This window comes from Apis laboriosa, unplaced genomic scaffold (assembly GCF_014066325.1).
Source record: "Apis laboriosa isolate Shangri-la unplaced genomic scaffold, ASM1406632v1 scaffold18_cov149, whole genome shotgun sequence".
Taxonomy (NCBI): Eukaryota; Metazoa; Arthropoda; class Insecta; order Hymenoptera; family Apidae; genus Apis; species Apis laboriosa.
Genome location: NW_025222233.1, coordinates 2,707,649 through 2,731,615, shown reverse-complemented (window position 1 = coordinate 2,731,615; position 23,967 = coordinate 2,707,649). Strand labels below are relative to the sequence as shown.

General features: G+C 28.9%; 2 protein-coding genes across 3 annotated transcripts; one reads left to right on the top strand and one right to left on the bottom strand.

Annotated features, from left to right (window-relative positions):
- Positions 1–99: 99 nt before the first annotated feature.
- Positions 100–1,114, bottom strand: LOC122711889 (acylphosphatase-1-like). Its single transcript, XM_043931055.1, has 4 exons — positions 920–1,114; positions 839–855; positions 389–498; positions 100–309 (listed from the first exon to the last, which is right to left on the bottom strand). Exons 1-4 carry the CDS (start codon positions 966–968, stop codon positions 195–197), a joined length of 291 nt encoding a protein of 96 aa, XP_043786990.1. The 5' UTR covers positions 969–1,114; the 3' UTR covers positions 100–194.
- Positions 1,115–2,543: 1,429 nt separating this feature from the next.
- LOC122711849 (cell growth regulator with RING finger domain protein 1-like) lies at positions 2,544–23,873 on the top strand. Of its 2 annotated transcripts, none has more exons than XM_043930983.1 (6): positions 2,544–2,952; positions 7,126–7,283; positions 21,067–21,238; positions 21,389–21,530; positions 21,651–21,758; positions 21,850–23,873. In XM_043930983.1, exons 1-6 carry the CDS (start codon positions 2,855–2,857, stop codon positions 22,300–22,302), a joined length of 1,131 nt encoding a protein of 376 aa, XP_043786918.1. In that variant the 5' UTR covers positions 2,544–2,854; the 3' UTR covers positions 22,303–23,873. The 2 variants fall into 2 exon arrangements, with proteins under 2 accessions (XP_043786918.1, XP_043786917.1); XM_043930982.1 differs by having other exon boundaries at positions 2,713–2,952; positions 21,392–21,530.
- The last annotated feature ends 94 nt before the right edge of the window (positions 23,874–23,967 follow it).

Below are 23,967 nucleotides of genomic sequence, written 5' to 3'. Positions count from 1 at the left end.
TATGAAATAAGATTATAAATAATGCCTATACAAAAAAATATAGGATAAAATATAATAAATTAAATATTTTTATTTTATTTTAACTGTATCGTATATATTAACACATCATATACATATCCTTTATAATTTTATATAAATTATAATATTAAAGAAAAAACAACTCAATAATTTCACTTGAAATTATGAATGAAAAACTATTTTTTAATTTCAAAATTATTAAACGAGAGTTTACTTATCTCTTTCTCATTACGAAATTCCGCTTTATCTATAGCTGATTGCGGACTTCCTGTATATCGTAACCAATTTTTCCTATAATAAAAATATATTGAACAAGAATAATCATTTAATGTATTTTAAAAATTTTTTAAACATTTTGAACTAAACTTACATTTCCTCTATTTTGTTTTTTTCTCCTTCGAGGTGACCTATAACTGTGCCTTTATCAGTATTCATACACCAACCTTTTAAACCTAACTCGTTACCATGTTTTTGAGTATACTGTATTAATAAAAACAATAAATTATTTAAGGTTAGTTTGAATATTTTACCGATAGGAAACTGATTTACCGATTCACAAATACAGACATAAGCATACGCATAAGCATTAAGCATTGATATAATTAAAAATACAAAAAATATTATCTTTTATTTTAAATTAAAAATACAAAAAACATTAGATGAATTTGATTTTCAATTTAAAATATCGATATGTATATTTATTCATTCTTAATAACTTTTTCACCTACCAGATGTCACTTCTATATCAAATTGTAAAATTTGCGATATTTCTTCGTGATTTGTATTAGTTAATAATTGTTAATTAATTCATATTACTTACCTTTCTGAAGAATACACCTTTAAGAAAGAGAATCTAAAATTAATACCATCATAATTTTGTTAAAATACAATATTCATTTACCTTGTACTCTTCCAAATATTTCGAAGTCAACACCGATTAATTGTACCATTATTGTATTGATATTTTGAGATGTTATCAATAATTATGTTGTAATGAAAACGAGAAAATAGAAAACAATAATCTCAAGATATATCTTCGTTAACATTCAATCATTATTTGGAAAAAAATCTGAATGTGCGTATGTTGATTTGTGAAACGTAATTGAGTAGATGTCGCTACTTAAGATTTTATCAGCTGTTCTAGCTAGTTAATAGCGGTATCCTTAGAAACCAATTTTTATATATTTTAAAGAATTAAACATAATTTGAATATTAAATAAATTTGATAAAAATGCGTAGTCAAATTTTTTAATAAGTCAAATTAAATTCAAATTGATTAACAGTAAAAATATTATTGTTTATTAAATGAAAATAAATCTTACGATAAAAAATATATTCAAAAAAATAATACGATTGTAAAATTAATTGAAAAAACAATTATAATGAATGTTTCAAAACTTTAAAAACAAACAAAATCTCAATGGATATTGAAATTGTATATTAAAGAAAATAAAAAATTTTAGAAAAATATAAATTTAAGTATAGTTCAATGTCATAAGATATTGACATGGAATGAATTCGGTAATTTCTTCTTTAAAAATTAAAAAATTAAAATTTATTTAACAATACAAATTATTAAACAAAATTTAATAATAAATTTATAATAACTGATAATATATTAAATTAAAATTAAAAATTAATTGATAGTTTTTTTATTTTATTAAAATTTAGTTTTTTTATTTAGAATTTTAGTATCTTTATTTTAGAACTATATATGGATCCGAATATCGGATTATAATGATAGATTATAATTAATTAATGCGATTAATTTGATAATTAATTTGATAAAACTTTTATTTTCGAAACAAATTATACATAAACTTCTGTCAAATTTAATAATATATGCTTCTAATTTGTTAATATATTAATGTCTTATGCAATCTATTAATATATTACAAAAATAAAATGGTTTATCTTATTATTATAATATCTTTCAAACAAATCAATTAAAAGCGTATTATAAGGATTAAATTATTTGTAAAATGTGATTGGTATTTTATTTGAATTTAAAAATTCAATTCGCATATCGGGAATTACTATCTCGAATCGACGCTAGTATTGGTCAATGTTCTGAAGCGCGCGCAGGAATATAACAGCAAAAAAGTCGCGAAGTATAGAGGCGTATAAGTTGTCCCCACCGTTGCGTCTACGTTCAGTCTCGGGCAACAGCTAAGACGTGGTGGTTGTGTTTATGTCATTCTTCTCCTTCCATACATGCGATTATTGTAACAAAATTTAACGAAAGTCCCTTCGTAGAGCCGGTGATCGATCGATCGTGTTATCAATATGTGCTGCGTATTTTATTCTACGTGTGCCTATTGTCTTGTCGATCTTTAAAACCTTTCGAATACAGCATTACTTCGTTCATACGATTCTGCGCTATGGTAGACAATCGCGTAGGATCAAATGCACGTCGTTTCAATACAAACATTTATGACATTTAATTAACAAAATTATCCTGTTGACGTGAGATCGTCGATCATTGGTTCGAATTGATACGAACATCGGACATACGCGATAATTCGTGTATCTGTGTACGAAAACGCGAAATACTAGTTCTGTGTCAGTCGATGAGGTTAGGCTGGCGTATTTACGCAACGAAAATTCGTGTCGTCGGTGTACGCGCACGCGATGCGGCTTTGACAGCACGTTCTATCTTCTTTTCTATATTACTGATCATACGTCACAGGACGGAACGCTCTGTGCAGTGCTTAACGCTGAATTTATTGTCATCGTCAGTGACGACTTTGACAGCGCATCATTCGAAGTGAGGTTAATTTGGAAGGTGTGTCGTGCGTGTGCGTGCTGTAGAGAAAAACAACACGGCAATAATACGATGACGGCGATGTTAGTATCTGTAGCGGAACTGTCGAACATTTTCTTCGTGCTTGCAGTCTCGATATGCTTTTGCGGAGTCTTCTTGTTTATTATCAGGTATTTACATCGTCGTATATTGTGCGTTGTTTTTTCTTAAACTGTATGTATCATTTAAGCATGTTATACAATATTTGCATACATTTTTAAAATTATTTAGAAACGTATTGTAAGAATTGATATGAATTCATTAATTTGCATTCTTTTTCATTTTATCATCTTTACGAAGAAAAACAGTTTCCTTTTATATATAAAGAGATCATAAATATTCGATATATCAAAATAAATAAGATATTCAGATATATATATATATATATATGTATAATTATAAAAATAAAAATTATATATATATATATATATATATCATTTTTATTTCTTTTATAATTGGTAAATATTTATTTGTTCATTTAAAATCATTCTTATATTTTCCATCTGTAATAGATATCAATTAAAGAATATTTTATAATTATATATATTTTATAAACAATAAACTTTTTACAATGAATGACATGATTGCATGATTGATTGCATGAAGTATTGTTATCAAATCGATAAATACTTGATATCATTTTACCAATATATAACATCTCAGATATTATAAATCAAATTCTCATCAATGAATATTACTAACTTAATAATTACCATAAGAAGATTTTTCCATATTTTTTCCTATATCCATTTTAATATTTTGCGTTTTTTAGAGATCACTTATTTAAAAAATTATTATATTAATTTTCAAAATTTAAAGAAAGAAAATTTGAGGTAGTTAGTGATATTTCATTATACAACATTTACAGCAATAAAAATTATTTATTATAATTGTGTGATATATTTAATAATTTTATATGATAGTTTTAATAAGAAGTTAGATATATTTTTTGTGATTTATTTATTATATTAAAATTTTTATTATATTGTTTTTAAAAAATAATTTTAATAATGAAATTAAATTCTGTTCTTTTTTTATTTGATTCAAGATGTTAAGGTTAAAATTTCATTTCTTATATTCCAAGGTAAAATCAATGGAATAAATGTTATTGTGAGAGGATCGTAAAAATAGTTGATAAATTAGCACTTTCAGTTTAGCAGTAAAAGTGTGCCATAGGATAGAGGACATAATAGTTAAGAACAGCTGTTTAAACACAGAAAATCATGAAAATTTTCATTCTTATGAGTAGTTTATATTAAAAAGTTATATGAAGTAGCTTAATTTTATCCAAAATATAAATTGAATTAAATATTTTTGGGAGAAAAAAAAAGAAGAAAATATTAGAACAATATTAAAATTATCAAAATTAATGACCAACGAAAGATTTGATTACAAATTTTTGCTTGCCAAAACTTATATCTTATATTCTTATGTTTTTTCGAAGAATGCAAAAAACAAAAGTTTTGTTTCCAAAATTAATTTTTGTAATCAGATTTAAAAATATATAATTCCAAAATTTTTTCATCTTTAATTGATTTAAAATATTCTGATAGATTTAAAATATTTTGATGAATAAATGATCTAGATAAAAATCATTATTATCATTATTATCATTATTAATCATGAAATTATATATACTTATTTTAAGAATAATTTTTTATTTTTTAAAGAAAAAAAATATGAAAAAGATGGAATATATTAATAATTAATTGATTTACTTTGAAACTAGAATTAATAATTTGTTTTGAAATTACAATCGGATCAGATGCATAATTTAATCACATACGTATACTTTTTTTCTGAAGAAAGAAAATATTTTTTGTTTAAAGAGCGAAAAATTTATATATTGCAAATTAATTTCTCATTTATTTTCGTATCAAAGTTCAAAATAATCAAATGAATCAATTGAATGGTAATATAAGATTAATTAAGTTACCCTTATTTCATCTATGATTAAACGAAAAAGTTCTTTGAATGTTAGATTTATATATTGCGTAATATATATTCTAATTCGTATACTCGAATCTATGCGTTATTACATTGCAACATCGATGATTTGCTAGTTTCGTCGGTCATTTGACTTTTTTTTTCTGAAAATGATTTCTGTGTACTTTCGTAGAAATTATGCAACTCGCTGGAGACGCTTGATCAAACCGTTATTATCTTGCGGTATTCGTTGTTGCTTGTTCAATGTATTATTTATACGTTGTTGGAAATAACAGACCAACTAAAAAATTACCGGAAAATTGTGAATCTTTATAGTATGTTTGAATAACAATATATTAACCGATTCAAAGAATATAAATAATGTTATTTTCTCAAATTTTTATCGTTGCATAGTCTCGAGTAATACCGATAATAAATCTTTATCACAAGAAAATGTAGGAATATTCTTGCCGATTTAATTATTCTTCGTTTGTTTATCGCAATAGTGCAAAGTTTATTAGATAATTTTGTCTTTGTTAATATTATTTTGATCAATTTACTAATTGTTATGAATCTCTTGACTCGTGATTTATCAAGATAGGAATTAGTATTTGATAAAAATAGATTCATTGAATTGCATTCAGTAATTAAATTTATTTTGAACGCTAATTTTAGTTCTAATTCATGAATAATTTACATAAATATCTGATAAATTATACATAAGATCAAGAGGTTATTGTGTAATGAAATTGAAATATAAAATTAAATAAATTTAAATATAAAATTAAATAAATTTAAATAAAATCGAAACGGAAGTCAAACCGAAAGTTGATCTTCCTCAAATTTCAATTGGAATAACTCTGAAATATCTAGTTGAATTAATGGCGGGCCCAAATCCAGAAGCCTTATGTCAATAAACCGTTAACACACTTACATGAAACGTGCGATTCACTTATTTGAAAAGAGAAAGCCGCGTTCTGAAATTTCAAAGCTGTACGGTTTACTTCTTTGCTTCGCCTAAAATAACTTGAAAACTGTACTTGAATTTTAAACGTCCTTTGAAACGAATCTCTCGTACATCATCTAACATTGTGTCTCTAAATTGATCAATTTTTCAGAAGCTCGTTAAGAAATATTTAAAATTATTTTAATAGAGAACGTCTTATGATTTCGATATTTTTTTTTTTTCTCTATTATACGCCAAAAAATAATTTACAGCAACGTTGATGTTACGTATACTGTGCTTATGTATGTTCTCATGGCCACGAGGTTATTGGCATATATGATCATTCGTATATTAATTCATTCCAAATCATGAATAACGTAGTCAATTCGATTATTTTAAATATCGAAAAACGTGATCGTAATTTTTCATTCCAGATATTTATCGTTATTTTTTATTCGAACGAGATCTATAAAAAATAAGACGTTAAATTCTTTTTTATCAAATTTATAATTAATATCATTTGTATCATGATGTATCATTAATAAAGGGAAAAAATTAGATGATGATTAGTACAATAATTATTTATAATCAAAAATCATTATTTTTATTAAATTTGTATAGTTTTCGAAACAAGAAGATAAATTTCTTTTTTTAAAGAAAAAAAGAATTAGAACGGAAGAGTTTTCTTTCAAAATTATTTTATCGTAAATTTTATCGCGTTCGATCTGTTGTATCATTTCGGGAAAAAAAGCAAAGAAAAGATGAGAAACTTATCAGAAACTGGTCGATACATAATTTTCAAAACCGTTAACTCGTACGTGCTGCTGAAAAAAAAATAGTATATACTGTTATTTCTCGAATCACCGAATCGTCTCGCGTTCAGGGTTTTGCATGCCTACACGTAGGACACTCTCGTTTTACATATGGACAGGATCTCCTGTGCCGAGAGTGAATTGAGCATTAATTGTTAACTCTAGAGAATAGATCAAACTTCAAATAGTGAATTATGAATGAATTACGTGGAACCACGGAATATCATTAGAATAATTAATGTTAATAATTACTTAACATTATTAATTTGTACATCTCGTTAATTATTTCCTTCATTCACGCCAAATTAATGTGTCATCCGTCAATTAGCAATTAAGAAAAGAAGAATATTAATTAGAACTAGAGTTTCTAAAGTTAGAGATTAACGTTGATTAACGTATACATTTTTGAAACTTTTTAGTTTGAAAGATTGGGAATTTTGAAAAATTTGAACATTGAAAAATTAGAGAATTTGAAATTTTTTAAATTTCGTTATTTTAAAGGATAAAAAAATTTGAAAATTGATTTTATCGACAAAGTAAAGCATCTATTATATAATAATTAAAATTGAAATTGAAATAACTAAAGATGATTAAACGAGGAACCTAATTTCTTTTTGCAGAAATATGATCGTACTTCGCATTCATGGCGACGAATTGATGTTTGGAGGGAGTGGAACTGTCATGACGCATTCGCCGCGTATACCTCAAATGGAAATGATGAAGGTCCATATTCCCTTCACCTTCAAGCTTCACGAAAGTTTCAAGAGCACTTACACCGGTGAGTTTTTCCCCAAAATATATTCCCCTTATTTCTCTTTTTTTCCCCCCCTTTCAATTCGCTTTTTTTCTATTCACTTCTTCCAATAAAATTTCCAAAGATTTTGGAGAAAATCGTCAAATTCACAATTTTTATTTTCATATAAATACAAATAGAAAATTGAAAATCGATATATTCCAACGCAATAATTAAAACATATAAACAGATACGCAATAATTCGATAAAATCCCATCTCATATATGCAAATACGGGGGAATACACGAATAGGTAATTGAATATTCAAACAATCGAATATATCTACAAAGGAATCGAAAACGTTCGATCAATTGAAATTCGAATCGTTTGTATGTCTCTTTAAGAATAAGGAGATATTCTATCTATCATCCATATGATTCATTATTCGTTTATTAACATTCTAATTAAAAACAACAACGATGGAAGAAAGAGAGGGAGGGAAAACTCGTTCCTTCGACAAACGGATCGGAGATCGTATCTCGTACAATTGACGGTATAAACGCATAGACGTGTCTCGCCTTTGTTTCGTCTAATTTTACGAGATTAGTATTCGTTAGCGTTTGAACGATCATCGATCAAAATTCACGCGTCGTTCGAACCCCCGTGAGGTTCGCTATAAGGAATATTCCTTTACGATTCTGTTACGTCTCTTTAGAAATCATATTTCTCCTGTTCACGAATCCGGCTATCTTCAACGATTCCTATTCCTTTAAGAAACGTTTTTTTCAAATTTCTCTCCTCTTCCACGAATACACATATCGGTTATATTTCGCAAGTTTTGTCGCCGGGTTTATTAACTTGAAAAGAATAGTAGGACACTCTTCGTATACGATTCGATCTGGTCGAAAGTAGGTTACAGACACGCGTGGAAGTGGAAGAAGAAGAAGAAAAAAAGAAGAAGAAGAAAAAGAACGATGATCTTCCACTTCGTAGTCGATTGTCGTAATTGGCATGCAGGTGTGAAAGCACCCAAAGTTACGAAACGTTACCTTGACCGCTTGGCCAGGTCATTGTGAATCATTTAATCGGAGAATAATTGATCCCGAATATCGGATTCGAATCTCTCTCACGTGATGTTTTTATTTATTTACTTATTTTTTTTTTATTAAAAATCACTGCGCTTATTATCCAAAACTACGTTTTACTGTTAAATATGTATTAAATGTTAAATAATTACAATGCTTTATGGAAACTGTTACACAGATCAGAAACGTAATGCGTTTCTTCATCATTCGAGTAATCATAATTTATTATACTAATTTGTTTTTCAAACTTTACAAACTCTGAAAAATTTAATTCGAAAAATAAATAATTACCAAATCGAAGCTTTTTAAAGAATTTTAAAAAATGAAAGTATGGCGCAACAGTTTAATTCTCCGCACATTAATTCTATTTCATTAAAAACTAATATATTTTTTAATATTCTTATTGTGAAACATCTCTTCCACTAGTAATTTACATTTACATTTGATTACATTGGATTGATACGCATAGGAAAGAATACACCGAGCGAAATATACGTTAGGTATATATGCAAATGCTTACACATCGTATTGTGCCGGGTAAAAACTATCTTCTCCCTCCGTGATCACGTTTTATTATGCCACGGTTGATTTATGCTCGACACTCGACGACCTTCGATAAATTCATTAAACCACGCGTATTCATGGGATAGCGAGCGTATTTGTTAGGGTTTGCCCCTGTTAACCTTGTGGGTGTGCCTTGGGATTTTATTCGAACGGTGCCACGGACTAGGCCACGAGCACGCGTTTCGTTTTTAATGAAAAATCGATTAATCATAATGATTAGTACAATTGATAGTATCAAAATATCAAAATTAATTTCCGACGAAATTTTTTTACTTTTCCAAGAAATAGACTTTGGATCGAGAGAAATTACAAAACTCATCTTTGAGTATCAATTATTAATTTATCAGGATGAAATTTTTATTGCTTGCCTATCTATAGATAGGCAGAGAAATGGACGTTGATCGAAAAGAGATAATGTCGTTTGAAAAATTATAAATGACATAGCGAAATTGATAATTTGCCTGATCTTCAAAATGCAAATTATCAATTAACTTTGTGAAATGAAAATTATTTAATGGATGGATATCATCTTTTACAAATTATTCCATGGTATCATCGTGCGATCTATTGCACAGAGAAAAAGGTATATACAAGATATTCTCTTTTGTTGATTCGTAATGACGGAGAACCGTGAGAAACAACTCGTGGAAACGATGGATTTTTCCGGAGGTGGAGGTTACAAGGGCAGAGTATTTTTGAATTCCAGGCCCGTAGGCACAAAGGTGACCATGTAAAAGTGTGAGGGTCGGTCTGCAGAGGTTCAGTCTCGTTCATCGAGGACAGCATTCATATGTTCGAATAAACGAATGTTACGTAAGTTACGTGACAATAGACGAAACAATCAATCCAGGCATCGTTAATAAATCAACACCATCGATTATTATGATACAGACATCTCTCATCTTTGATAATTATCTAAATAGGATTCCTCGTTTCTTTCGTTAACGTGTTACGATAAAATAGCTTATTAATCGAGATGCTGTTGTAATACTTAATGATTATCATAAAAGATAGAATCAAAGAATTTGAACGATGCATGGCAAATGATGTTTATCGATACCTCTTATCTATTCAAATAATAGATGAATAATAGATGAATAATATGGAAATGTTGTTCGAATCGATGGTTACCGCATAATATAATATAATACTTATCGTATAAACAAAATATATTTAATAGAATTTAATGGAGATTTCAATATTAAAAATTCAAAGAGTACTGTAACAAAGTTGAAAGCAGAATATCTATCTTTCCTATCGATTAACATTTGATCTTTTCCTTTTTTTCCTCTTCGAAAACGGAAGAATCAAGAAGAATCGTACAAGAACTATACAATACTAAATTTAAACGAATTTTGTATTTCGCAAAAAACAAAAAGAAAAAAAAGCAAAAGTTTAAATTTTCAATCGAGTCCATTCGATTGATAATAAAGATCGGTTAGAGAGGAACGATGCCCTTGGTACTACAAAAATTCTCAGAAATCTTTTCTCATGGATCGACCGATCATTGATCGACGTTATGCGTGTCAAGTTCACCGACTCGTTCGAAAACTTACTTAACAAGCGCGTTACGAGATATAATAGACGAAGGCGAGGCGAAAGTGAACAAATCGAAAGCTCATTCACGTAGCCTGGTAGCATTTTACCGTGCAAATATTACATCTGCCTGAGTGTGTAGGTGAATTATAGGTGAACATCGGAGAGCATTCCTGGCCTCGTTGTGCAACATTGTAATCGCGATTGGATCGAGAGAGAGAAGAGCTTGTGGTCCAGGTTACGAAAGGTTAGCCGACCGGTGACGTAACCGTGGTGAGTCGATTGCAAGATTCCTTCGACGAGAGAAATACTTTTATAGTTGACTGTCTGAGACTGGCTCGAGACGGGATCCTCTAGCCCTCTTTTTAGTCGTTTGTTAAATGGTATTATCGTTTTCGAAACGAACTCCATCGAAAAGAACACTCCATCGATAATTAATGCCGCGAGACGAATCACTTGTTGCTTGCTTGCTAAACTACAATCTTTTGTTGGATTGTATTTTAAATTCTTTTGTTTTTCGTTCTTCTTCTTTTTTTTTTTTTTCCTTCTCCCTCCATTCTTTTTTACGCCCTTGAATATCACGGATGAGGTAATATGCAGCTAGTCAGAAACATTTTCATGTACCTTGTGCAAGTTTCTTTTTTTTTTNTTTTTTTTTTTTTTTTTTTTTTTTTTTGTATCCTTGAATATTTCAGACGAGATAATGGGCTACAAGCAATCAGTCGTTTAAAAATCTTCGTATGATTTATGTATAGACGTTTTCATTTCGAAAATCGAAATTTTCGCAATTTCTTACCGAATCTCTTTGTAAAATAGCATACGAAGATTATCGTGATTAGCTGTGTGTATGTATTTTTATGGTAATGATAAAAACACATAAAATATAAAAATTTAGCTATGAATAAACTTGTAAACCTTGTTCTTGTTCTTGAATCCCAATATGAGTCAAACAACCTTGTCCCCATATTGTTTGATAAGTTAGAAGGAATAAATTTGGAGGACATTTTCATGAATCATCGACATCTATAAAATAATATTAAAGTTATTCTTTTTTTTTTTTTTTTTTTTTTTTTTTATTATTATTATTTGTTTGCTCCTAGTTTAGAAACGTGAACGAGGTGAATACGAATCGAACGATAAAAAAAGTTATCGAACTCGCAATTTATCTTAGGATTATCAAGGTGTTTCTTGATTAATTCAATACACGATCTATCTTTCCTTCATTTGTTATTCATCTTTCTATATATGTATGCATATATTCTTAAGAACCAGTTCTAATATCATACGAACGTGACACTTATGATTTTATTACACGTATTCAAATATGATATCGTTATTGGAAAACTATGCCGTATATGATTATAACTAACATTTCTATCCATCGCGTAAAAGTATTCTTGTTTTCCTCTTCTTTCGTGTCATCTTTTTCCTGTGTTTTCATTCTAAACATTTTTCGCGTCTCTCTCTCTCTCTCTCTCTTTCTCTTTTTCCTTCTTCATCTTATTAAAGTAGGAAAACAATAAATAAAAAAAAATTCCGTGATTATCATTATTGAAAAATGACGCGTTACGTTACGTGTTAGAATAATAGATGTATTACAAACTCATTATACAAATCAGAGACAAAATATCTTCGTAATAATAATAATAATAATAATAATAATAATAATATAATAATAATAATAAAATAATTGAATCATCAGAAAATAAAACTTCGCGTCGATTTTAATCCGTCTTAACAATTTGCTTAACACGTTGTTTGCAAAAATTTGATATTATAAAATTTCACAAAAGAAATTTTTTTTTGGAAACTAAGAACAAAATTAATTACGCAAATATAATATACTTTTTCTAATCATCATACAATAAAGTCAATAATAATACAACTTAACAAGCCCTTAACAATGTTCATCCTTCTCTCAATTTTCCACTTCCTTTCATTGTCTCATTTTCCTTTCTCAATTCCCACCCACATGAGCAACACACGATCCTCACGTAAACAGGATATCTCGCTTTCAGAAAATTTTTCTATTACTCGTACGACTATTGTAGCGTGGCGTCACTTATAATGCAACATCCTGTCGAATCATTGCTTTTCATCAACATTGTCGAATCATTGTATTACGTAAAAAGCCGTGATATGTACGAGTAGAATGAGAGAGAGAGAGAGAGAGAGAGAGAGAGAGAGAGAGAGAGAGAGAGAGAGAGAGAATGCATTATCTTTCTTTTTTTCTCCTCCCCTTTTTTTCTTTTCTTTTTTTTCTTTTTTCTTTTTTAGCCTTATCATCATTGTTCCTGGTCAATTGCACAGAAATGAATCCGGCGACTACAATTACCCTCGCGAACGAGCACTCGGACCTCCTACTTTCATTCTTGTTCCCATAATGTATAATAGCCGGCTGCATTGTTGTAGAAAAGAAATTGGACTATTCTCGGTCGTTTTATTTTCGGTTCGAAATAAATTCGTTTTTCTCTCTCTCTCGCCGCTTGTTTGTCTTTTAATCGTTTCATCGAATAAATAATAATTGAACGATTTCTTAAGTTTTCTTAAGTTTTCTTCGCGAATGCACTTGGTGTCAAATACTTGTCGAAGCAACTTCTCGAGTAATATAATGTTCGTATAATACTTTAAGATTGATTTGCTTATTTTTTTTTTTTTAATCGATCGTTGAATAGATTTTTCATCACTCATCGTAGAAGGATAAACTATGCAAGATGCCCTTGAAATTTTAAATTACAATCGCGTCGATTCAAGATTCTCCTCCATTCGACACGTCCAACCACATGAGGAATCGATTTCGATGTCGGTGATCGAAGCAACACGATTAACCGTCTATTTTAAGATATCGAGTTATGCTATGTAAATATTCCTGTGCACGCGCAACAATTTAATCCGTCTCTTCTTTTCGAGTCTTTTATTCGTTCTAAATCGTATAGTAGATAGATAGAAACAGTTTCGAGAAAAAAAGGACACCAAGAGGTTTATCTAAGAAATCTAGGAAACGCTTTGTAACGGGAACGTCATCGTAATCACGGTGTTTAAAATAACGGTCTTTGAAACACTATCTCTCATAATATTTGCTTGCTATCGTTTGAATTCGTCCGTTCAAGAAATTATTGGTAATTGACAGTTTATAGCCGTCATCTCAAAATCGTAATTTTCTTGGCTGTTATATTGATTAATTTACGAGTTGCTCGTGCAATATTGGTATAATCCAGCATAATCTCACGAACAAGTGAGAAGAATCGATCGATAAAAAATAAAATGGCGTTAGATTCGGTTAGAAATAGGTCAAAGGGGTTGTTTCAAAAAAAATGAAAAATAAAAAAAAAAAAAGAAGGAATGGCAAACAGAATGGCGCGAACGAGAGAAATTTATGCAAACTTGCTCAAGGCATTTTTTACACGTACATATCCCGTTGCTTCTCTACGCAAGAGTTTTTTCTTTGTAAAATAAGAAGCGTACACTAACTATTTTTGCAACTCGTTCCTAGTTTTTTTTTTTTTGCACGTTTATTCCGTACAAATATTTAACCTAATTGAATATCTACATTGAATCGAGTTTGGCTCCGTCAAACAACAAATTAAAATTTTAATATTCCACGAATATTATCATCTAGACATCTGGTTTTGTTTGGCGGAAACGATAAACAGGACGATAAATTGGGAATGGATTTTCTTCTTTAATCGATGATAGATATATATTGTCACGTATCTCGAGTAATTAATTTGCGATAAAGAATTATGAAAAAAATTGTTTTTTACATGTTTGCATATTAAGTAGATAGCATTTACATCATATCTTTTATGTTTATCTATATTTGTTCTAAAAAGATATATATCTATATTCTAAAAAGATTGGTTTTTTTTTTTGAAAGAAATCAAAGTTCAAGTATCTCGTTTTGCAAGTTTTAATATATCACGCGTCTCGCGATTTTTATATATGCTTAAATCTAGAATGGAAATAAAAATCGTAAAATCGTGGAAAAAAAAAATAAGGGACATGTCGCGATAAATAATACGTGTAATAAATGCAATAAATGCATGTTGACATTTTATATATCATAGATAGATTGTATGCATGGTAAATATTATTTACCATATCGGCGATAATAAAAAAGATTCAATCGCAGTATAAACGTGTCAACATTGTGATGATTCGCGTCACGTTTCTTGAAAATCAACGAGGATCGGCGAAATGAATGGAAATCGGACAAAAAAAAACCCCAAGTTGTTAATCTTTTATTATAAATGCAAACTGTAAATTGCATGGAGGAACAAGTTTTAAAAATGAGAAACACGATGTACAATTGTAAATGAGAAGTCGAGTGGTTGAAACAATAAGTAGCTACGGTTCATTTTCGCGTGTATCGTCTTCACTTCTGGAAGAGCTTAAACGGCCAGCAACAATGAGAATAAAAGCTTTCACGTTTTATGGCCGTCCGTTTACAATCGGCTTATCTCCCTTTTGTCCCTTTCATTCAAATGAGTTTCGAGAGTCATAAATTTTCATAATATTAGCCTTAGTTTTATGACTCGAAGGATTAATTTGTTTGAAGTTTCGTTATTCAACGCGGTACATATTTGAAGAAGCGTAGAATATATTTGATCTGGTATTTTGAACGAATAGAAAATCATTTGGCCGAGTAATTTTAGTTTCCATCGAGCTTTACAGCATTTCGAGTATATAAGTAAATAGTTAAAATCTTTCGAGGATCATTTTCTTTTGTTTTTTTTTTTTTTCGTCACGTCAGGCTCGAAAGTGTTAATTCAAATACAAATATCATTTTTGTAATAAAATTTTCGATCTAAACTTAATTCTATTAATCCAGCATGAACAAATATTCGTAAATTCGTAAAAATAAGTACATAATGAATTACTTGTCAATTTTATGAACAAATATTCGTAAATTCGTAAAAATAAGTACATAATGAATTACTTGTCATTTAACATCGAACATTATAAAATACAGGAATCTTTAATAATAATAATAATTATTTAATAATAATTGTAAAAATCTTGCATCGCTTACAAAAAAAAAAAGTAAAATAAAGATCACACGATCATTCGTAATAATTTTTTCTCATTAACAATTTTTTTCGTTCGTTTGAATAGACTTTTTTATTTTCGTTGCAACAGGAAGTTTTTGTAGAATATTAATAATTTAAAATCTATTAACTTAATCGTGATATAATAACAAAATATAAAACAGCAAGTAATATATGACAAACATTTAATAATTATTAATAAATAATAAAATGAATTTCAATTCAATTCTACTTCATTTACATAAATTTTAGATTCGCTGAATTATCGTTTTAGTATACTGATATTATAATAGCAAAGAACTCCACCATTGCAAAAAGTCATTCAAATCCAAGCCAAAATGCAATTTTGTCAAAATGCAATTCAATTTCAAAAGATAAAGATGATTAAAAAAATAAAAAAAAAATCATAAATAAATAGATAAAATGAATAAAAGAGGAAATACGTACTATTGTTATTATTCCTCGATGACAAATTACAGTTCATTTATCATTTTCATAAAGTAATCGTTTCGTGCGGCTAGACACGTGATTGAAACGAACGATTACATGTAAGTAAGTACATCAAGCCGGCTTCTCCACGAGAATATTTCGACATCGAGGCTCAAGGCTAGGAACTGTTACACGTATGAACGAGCAATCGCCGATTTGGATCGGTTTCGTTCCTCCCTGTCACGATCGGAACAAAATAGAACAAAGAATATTCCATCGGTCGTAAAGTATACGTATTTCGTGTAAAATGGAAGAAAAAGAAAAATCCTGTCTTGCCTACGTGACTGTAGGTATCCAGGCAACAATCCAGTAGAACAATCAAGGTCACTGGAAATGATCAGGTATAGGGTGTTCGTGCGATTCTAAGGATACCTTTTATCGTAACATTTGCATGATATTTGCATTCTTTATTCGTGGAATTGGAGAGATATCTTATCTTTTTCATCAATTTTTTATTTCTAATATTTGATTTTCTTTGCAAATTACACGAAACTTGATTTTGACGTTTCTTTATACTAAGAACAAGAACGAAGAATAAGAGAGAGAGAAAGAGAGAAAAGGAGGAAGGGAGGGAGGGAGGGAGGAAGAGAGAGAGAGAGAGAGAGAATATAGAGTGAGTAGTGGATGTATAAAGCGAGAAATGTATATAATTTGTACAATTTGTACAAAGCTTATCATCGTATGATTCGTTTGATCAAGCGACTTTCTGATTTTCTCAAAATGTTATACGAAATGGAAATGGATAACATAACAATCGTGCAGAAAATTAAATGCAATGGATGAAAAAAAGAAGTTCAAAAGAATAAGTTAAAAAATTATTGGAATGCATTTAATTTGGCAACAATTTTAAAAAGAGCAAACATTTTTATTGCGTTCATTCTTGGAACACTTGGTAAGAAAGTTAAGCTAACTAAGAAAGTGAATCATGATTGTAGCTCGAGAGACTGCTCAAGGTACATAATAACCCATCGGCGAGAACGAACAAAGAGGCAAAGATACTGTCGATGATGTTAGCAAAGAGAATTGAAGAGGACACGAGATCGTTACAGAAACTACCTGTGGCGCAATAAAAATCTTTATCAGAACAATTTTAAGGAAGTTTCTACGCGAAACTATGTTTCTCGAAGTGTCGAGAAGAATGAATATTGTTTCACGTATCGAGTCTCATTCGATTTTACAATCGATCCATTGAGGAAAGCCTCGTGAATCAATATTTCCGTTTAGATCCATGTCGATTCGAAGAATATGCACATGCGAGCAAGAAAAATGATAATAAAAAAAAAAAAGAAATTGAAAAATTACGAATGAAAATTAATAATTGGAAGAAAAATAAATTATTAAAAAAAGATTAAAATAAGATTATTTATAAATTATCGTCAAATTGACAAAAATTTAATTTTGATTTGATCGTTTTGATATCTTTGACTCTATTTTTATCGTTCGCTACTCGTGAAGTGAGAAAGAGAAATAATTTCACAATTTTCCTGGGTTACGTGTGTATTACGGTAATCGTGTTTGCACTCGGCTAGAACTGTATGCAGTGTTTGTTTCGTAAACGAAGGAGACGGATATATGCACGCGAAATGATCCGATTTCCACAAACAGCTAATGCAATCAACCGAACGAATCTGCTTGATTATGCAATGTTTGATAATCGAATAGTTCCATATCACCGTTCTTCGAATCATTTTCAGTGAACGTTATTCTTTTTCGTTTTTTTNTTTTTTTTTTCGTTTTTTTTTTCTTTTCTTTTCTTTTCTTTTTTTTTTTTTGCATTTGTTACATTTTATACAACGATTGGGTGAAATTTAACAATTTCAGTGAAACTTTTCAAAGTAAGAATCGCATTAGCGTTGATCATATTTATCGAAGTGGAAAAAAAAAAACTGAAAATTTCGATAAAATGAAAGATTGAATTAGATTCGATCGGTTAATATTTTTTTATATTCACTAAAAACTTACGGTATCGAATCTCTCTCCATATTTAATTAATAAAAAAAATATTAGAATAGATTATAATAGAAAATATAAGAAAGTAACTACGAAAAACTTATGATTATGTCATACGAAGCTGAATTATTTCCTGGAATTTAGATTAATTACAATCTTGTAAATTAAATATTTGAAACTTGAAATTGGAATATTTTATTATACGATGTCAAAAAAAAAAAAAATTAGTTTTTAATCAGTTGGTTAAAATGATATATTGTCAATGTAGAACTCATTAATATCCGATAAATGCAACAGATCATACGTGTTCATTTTATTGCTCCTTGGGCGAACATAGTGCAACATGCTCATGCGATTGCAGTCTATCTGGTCGGTTAACTGGCCTTTCACCGATCCATTCGAGACGTACGATTCATTCGATATATTGTATCGATCGATTGATTTCATTCTCCAATCGAAAAGGTTCGCGAATTTCAGTAATTGATATAAGTCAAATCGTTGATAATTCGATCGTTGATTTTTCAATTACGTAGAAAATTATTTCGAGTTTTTTAAATACAAGTAAAAATAAAACTTTTCGAGAAAAAAAAGTTCGTCTCTCTCTCTCTCTCTCTCTCTCTCTCTCTCTCTCTCTCTTTCTCTCTCTTTTGATCGATCGATCGAATCGAGAATACGTGATATAATTTACGAATTAATCAGAGAAATTTTCGACGAAGATCTAGATTTCGAATTAAATTTGATCTTGAAAAACCATAATTAACGATTGAACATTCTTGTTAAATTCCTATTAAATTTAAAATTTTTAATCAGATATTAAAATTTAGTTAGGTATTCGTATTGGTTTCAAATATCTAGAACATTCCGGGGTTTCAAATGTTTCTAGATGTACCAGTTTACCTTGCAAAGTCCATAGTTCACAAATCCCTGTTTCATCTAGAACTTCTAGGATATCACTCGCGAAGCTTGACCTACATAGTCCTCGCTCATTGTGACAGCATACGTGTTAAGTCTTTGCCAACCACTTCAGATGTGCTTGACCGGCCATGCTTTAACTTGAAATTATGAAATTCTGAGTTCACCATATAACTTGAAAATAAAAGTCGAATTATTTTTACATAGCTAGAACATTGCATTAAGATCATTGAGACTATTGTAATTTTTTCTGTTTTATATGTACATATATATATATATTTTATGAAAAATTGTAAGGATTGGTTGTAAAAAATATATATCTTTCTAAATTAAAAATAATATTTATGTTATGGCTCTTCACGTTCTTTGATATATTTATTTTTCTCGTGATCGGATTTCACAATGCATTTTGTTATTTATACGAATATAAATTTATCAGATCAATTTTGAATTCTTTATTAATAATCACGTTAATATTTGTACAACATTTTCTTAGTTCGTGCCACGCATCGCGTTTCCGTATGTAGCAGCATCGATATTTACTATACAATTGTATAGTTTTCTGTTACTAAGTAATCAAAAGAGCGTGTGCTTTATTAAGAACTCATTTCTAAGAATTTAGATTAAAGATTAAGAAATTTCAAAATTTTTTCTAAAATTAATTATAAATATAAATATAATTTTATAAAATATAACATAATGATATAAATACTAGAAGCCATAAAAATCTTTAAGACATTGAGATGGAATGTGATCCAAGAGAGGTTAGAAAATACTTTATTTATTTAGAAATGAACTCTTTGCATTCGATTCAATTAAAAAGATTGATAGATCTAAGAAGAAACGTTAAGATAGATTCGAAATCGATATCTTTATACGAGAACAATTAAATTTCGTGGTTCCATGGAATGGCTGATTTAATAGTTTTGCCTGTGGAAATTATCGCGTTGGACGATCCATCTTGGTAGCTTTCACTTTCGTTCACACCAATCTCGCGTGATCTCGAAGCAATCTCCTCGACAGTGGCCTCTCCACAAATTATTGAGGATCTTTGGCCACGATTGTCCACATGAAGCTCGAATTACTTTAACTGTGACGTGGATCACGAGATTCGGGTCACGATTCTCCATTTCCTGTGTCGCTTTCCGTCACGAGACGCTGTACAATTTTTTCTATCTCTTACCAACGATGATTCGTTAACTTCTGTAAACCGATTTATCTATCGTTTTATTAGACATGAATAAATGAGATAAGATTAATGGAAAATTTATGAATACTTTAACGATTAAAAGTTTAGGGTTATAATTTAGTCCTAGTTTTCAACTTCAAAAAGATATAATATTCTCTGATTCTATGATTCATTTGTGAAATAGTTGCATTATTATTTTGTAAAGTTCAATTTATTCAACATTATATTTAATAATTAGTCTTTTGTATTCCAAGTGCATGGTTAATTTGTATATTCTTTGATCTAGATTTAATTATCTTTTTTTAACGATTAAAGTTTGTTTTAGAATAGTTTTTTAAAGTTCACTTCAAAATAATACAATGTAATTCAATTTCTATACAAAAACACGAAAGACCAAATAGATGATAACACGAAATAAGCTGATTTCCTAGATACTTTTTGATTTGTTTCAAAATCGAAAGACAATGTATGGAAGAATTAGAATTAGAGTAAATATCCTCTCACACATGACCTAAAAACTCTATCTTGGCCTATTGGATATATTTTAAAACCAGATGAGAGTAAAAAGAATCGAAAGTAGATTCGTTACATAATCATCTCAATAACCATGTAAACATGGAATTGAAACTATCTAGTTTTGTATTCTTTCTGCATTATAGTAAAATAAATATTTCTTATACATAGGTATGTACGTATATTATGAATCATCTATATCGATGAATCAGAAATGAATCAGAAATGAATCATCTATATTATTTCTCTAAATTATTATTTTATTATATCTATTTTCAAAAGCAAAAATTCAAAGTGTAAATAAATAAATCTTTGTTGAGATAAAAAAAATATTACAATTTGAAATTTAATTTATAAAAACGAAATTATAAAAATTATTTCTTTAATGTAAGCATTGCACATATTTTTTTTAATATTTTGTGATAATGTATTGTAATGAATGAAAATGATCTTTTAAGTCTTTGATTGTATTATTTTTGTATCAATCTTTATATATATTATTACATTATATTATATTAAAATTATTGGTCTTTTTGTTACAGAAGTTGAATGCGAGGTATCGAGTCAAGTTGAGTATTCTCTGCAAGCGCTCTGGGGAGTTAGTATAAGAGAACTTCACCTGGCACTTTGGAAACCTTGGAGTACCCTTAGAGACGCGTCCTTGAATGGTACTCTTCTTCAAGGCCATGCTCAATATCTTACACCACCACAAACGTATCCTTTTTTTTTTAGATATAAACCAGTTTTTCTTTCTTTTCCATATATATATTTGAGTTAATCATATATAATTTTAAAAATTTATATTGTAATTAATATTAATATCGTTAATGATATCATTCGTTATTCCTTGATTAAAATATCCAGTAGACAACCACACGGAGAAGAAACATTAAGATTGTCTCTTCCGGCACCAGAATTAGAGCTTGGAACACCACCTAGACTTTGTTATCCTCTAGTAATCTTTCTAACTCGTAAAGATACAGGAGATCCTCATCCAGACGAGACGGTGGATATTTTTTAAGTTCATTATAAATCTCTTGCAATCTTTTTATGGAATTAATTTTTTCATTAAATGTTTAAATATAATTATTATATTTTATTAATTTATTACTTTTCCTTTTGAAAGGTGGCTCTAGTAAATGTTGTCCATATCAAAGATAGCGTATGCACACTACCCACTTCGATTCTGGCGCAATATCTCAAGCAAGCTAACGGACAATTATCTTGTCTTAAAGTAAGCATGTTCAATTTTAATTTAAATTTGATAAAAAAGAAAATCTATACTTTCATTTGTAAAAATAATCTCATAACTATTTTTATTTTAGCAATTATATTTAGCCACCGGCAATTCAACGAATTATGACGAAGGAGATATGTCTTCGGGTCTAGGTTCAGCTCTGGCCCTTGCAGAGCCTTGTAACAACAACGGTAGTACAACTAGGGGCGCATTGGTTGCCTCCGGTACTGGCGATCCCGAGGGATCGCTATGGAACACAGCTGGAGAACAACTTTGCGTTGTTTGCCAATACTTTCCTCTGTCACGTGCTCTATTGCCTTGCAGGCATACCTGCATCTGTGCATCCTGTTTTGGCAAACTAGATCGATGTCCAATGTGTAGAAGTCCAATAAAAAGTTATTTTTGTATCAGGGGCGAGGAATATATGCCCTTGGAGACAGAAATTAATCCTTGCAAACAGAGACAACCAAATCATGGACCCACTCACTGGCTTCACGATTGGAACGATAGACTCACAGATTTTCTTGGATTTGCACGATAGAATAGTTGGTATTTTCTCGTTTCATTTAGAATGTACAACGTATATAGAAAATACGACGGAACAAACAATAGTAATTGTTTGAAATTGATTGAAAGAATTATGGATTTTGAAAAATACTTTTGTAAAGATTTTTCTTTCTTTAATTCTTGCAAATTTAATTTATATAATAATAAGAAAAAGATAATTGCATAAGATTAATTCTCAGAAAGAAGTACACAAAAAAAGAGGCAAGATATTAATTTATATGGAGTAAAATAGGAAGATTTTTTTACAAAATGATATAAAAGTTTTTTTTTTTTTAATTAAAACGCCAGTTGTGCAGAGTGAATCAAAATTGTAATCATTTGATTTTTTGAATTTATTATTTATATAATTTTCAAAAAATCATTATATCTATCGTTTATTTTTACGACTTTTTGATATCTTTCAACTCTACCCTAGAGATCAAGTTTTTTTATCAAGCGTTTAAATAATCTTTCATAATTGAGGAATTTAAAAAAAAAAAATAGAAAAATTATAAGCCAAATAAAAAAAAAATGAAAAATATTTGATAAAGAAAAAGAGACATGAAGGAAAGTTTCAGATTTTTATCACATAACATTGTATAAATACTTAAGCTGTAAATACAAAATACAAATAAGACATATTCATTTTCGAGATATAACTAATAATTAAGTTATTGATATTATTTCATATGATATACAGGTTTATTCAGTAGTTATAGAAACATTAGTTCCAATATGCATGCCTTTAAAGTATTCTTTTTCCATCTTTTTTTGTATCTTATATGAATTAAAAAATTTTTTTTTCATAATGTTCTGCTGTTCATGTGCAACAATAAAGCTAACTTTCCTGAGACTTTTTTCAGAACAACATCACACAGAAAAATAATGTTGTTAAATTAATTTAAGAAGGATCTTACATTAATGTTTAAATTATAAATACACAGACTGTGATAATTCTAATATCTATTATTATAAACCAGATATGTAAAAGAGTCCTGAATGGAGGACATCATATAAAAGAAGGAATTGGAGTGGTACAAAAAAAAACATGAAATCATTTTCAGATTTCACATTTAATATATATATTGTATGTCACCAATTTTTTTTATATCTTTTAGGCACTTGCATAAAGATTGATGATACTCTCTTATTTAGGATTTATAATATAATTAGAATTTCATATTTTTCACATAAAATTTTTTTTATTTCGTTTTTTGACAACAAAATTAGCAAAATGATATTTTAAGAAATTACTTACTTGTGATAAATACATAAAATATATATTTGCAAATCTCAATATGCAAAAGAATGGGAGTATTTGGAACTATATATGTTAATTCAAAGAGTAAAGGCCTCTAAAGTCAATGTATTGTAGTCGAAGATTTTCATAGAATAATTTATATTTTATTTAGTGCGTATAGCGTTTTGATGATGCGGCAATGTCTGTATGTGAGAATCTGTATATAATTTATTTAATAAAGCGTATTCATGCTGTCATGCTGTATTGTTCATACATGCATGTATCCTAACAACAAAACAAATATATAACAAATATATAATTATAAAAGAATGAACAATTTATTATTTTATATTTGTACCATTGTTTTTTTTTTTTAAAAAGACAATAATTGTCTGACTGAATATATTTAGAATAAGCTAT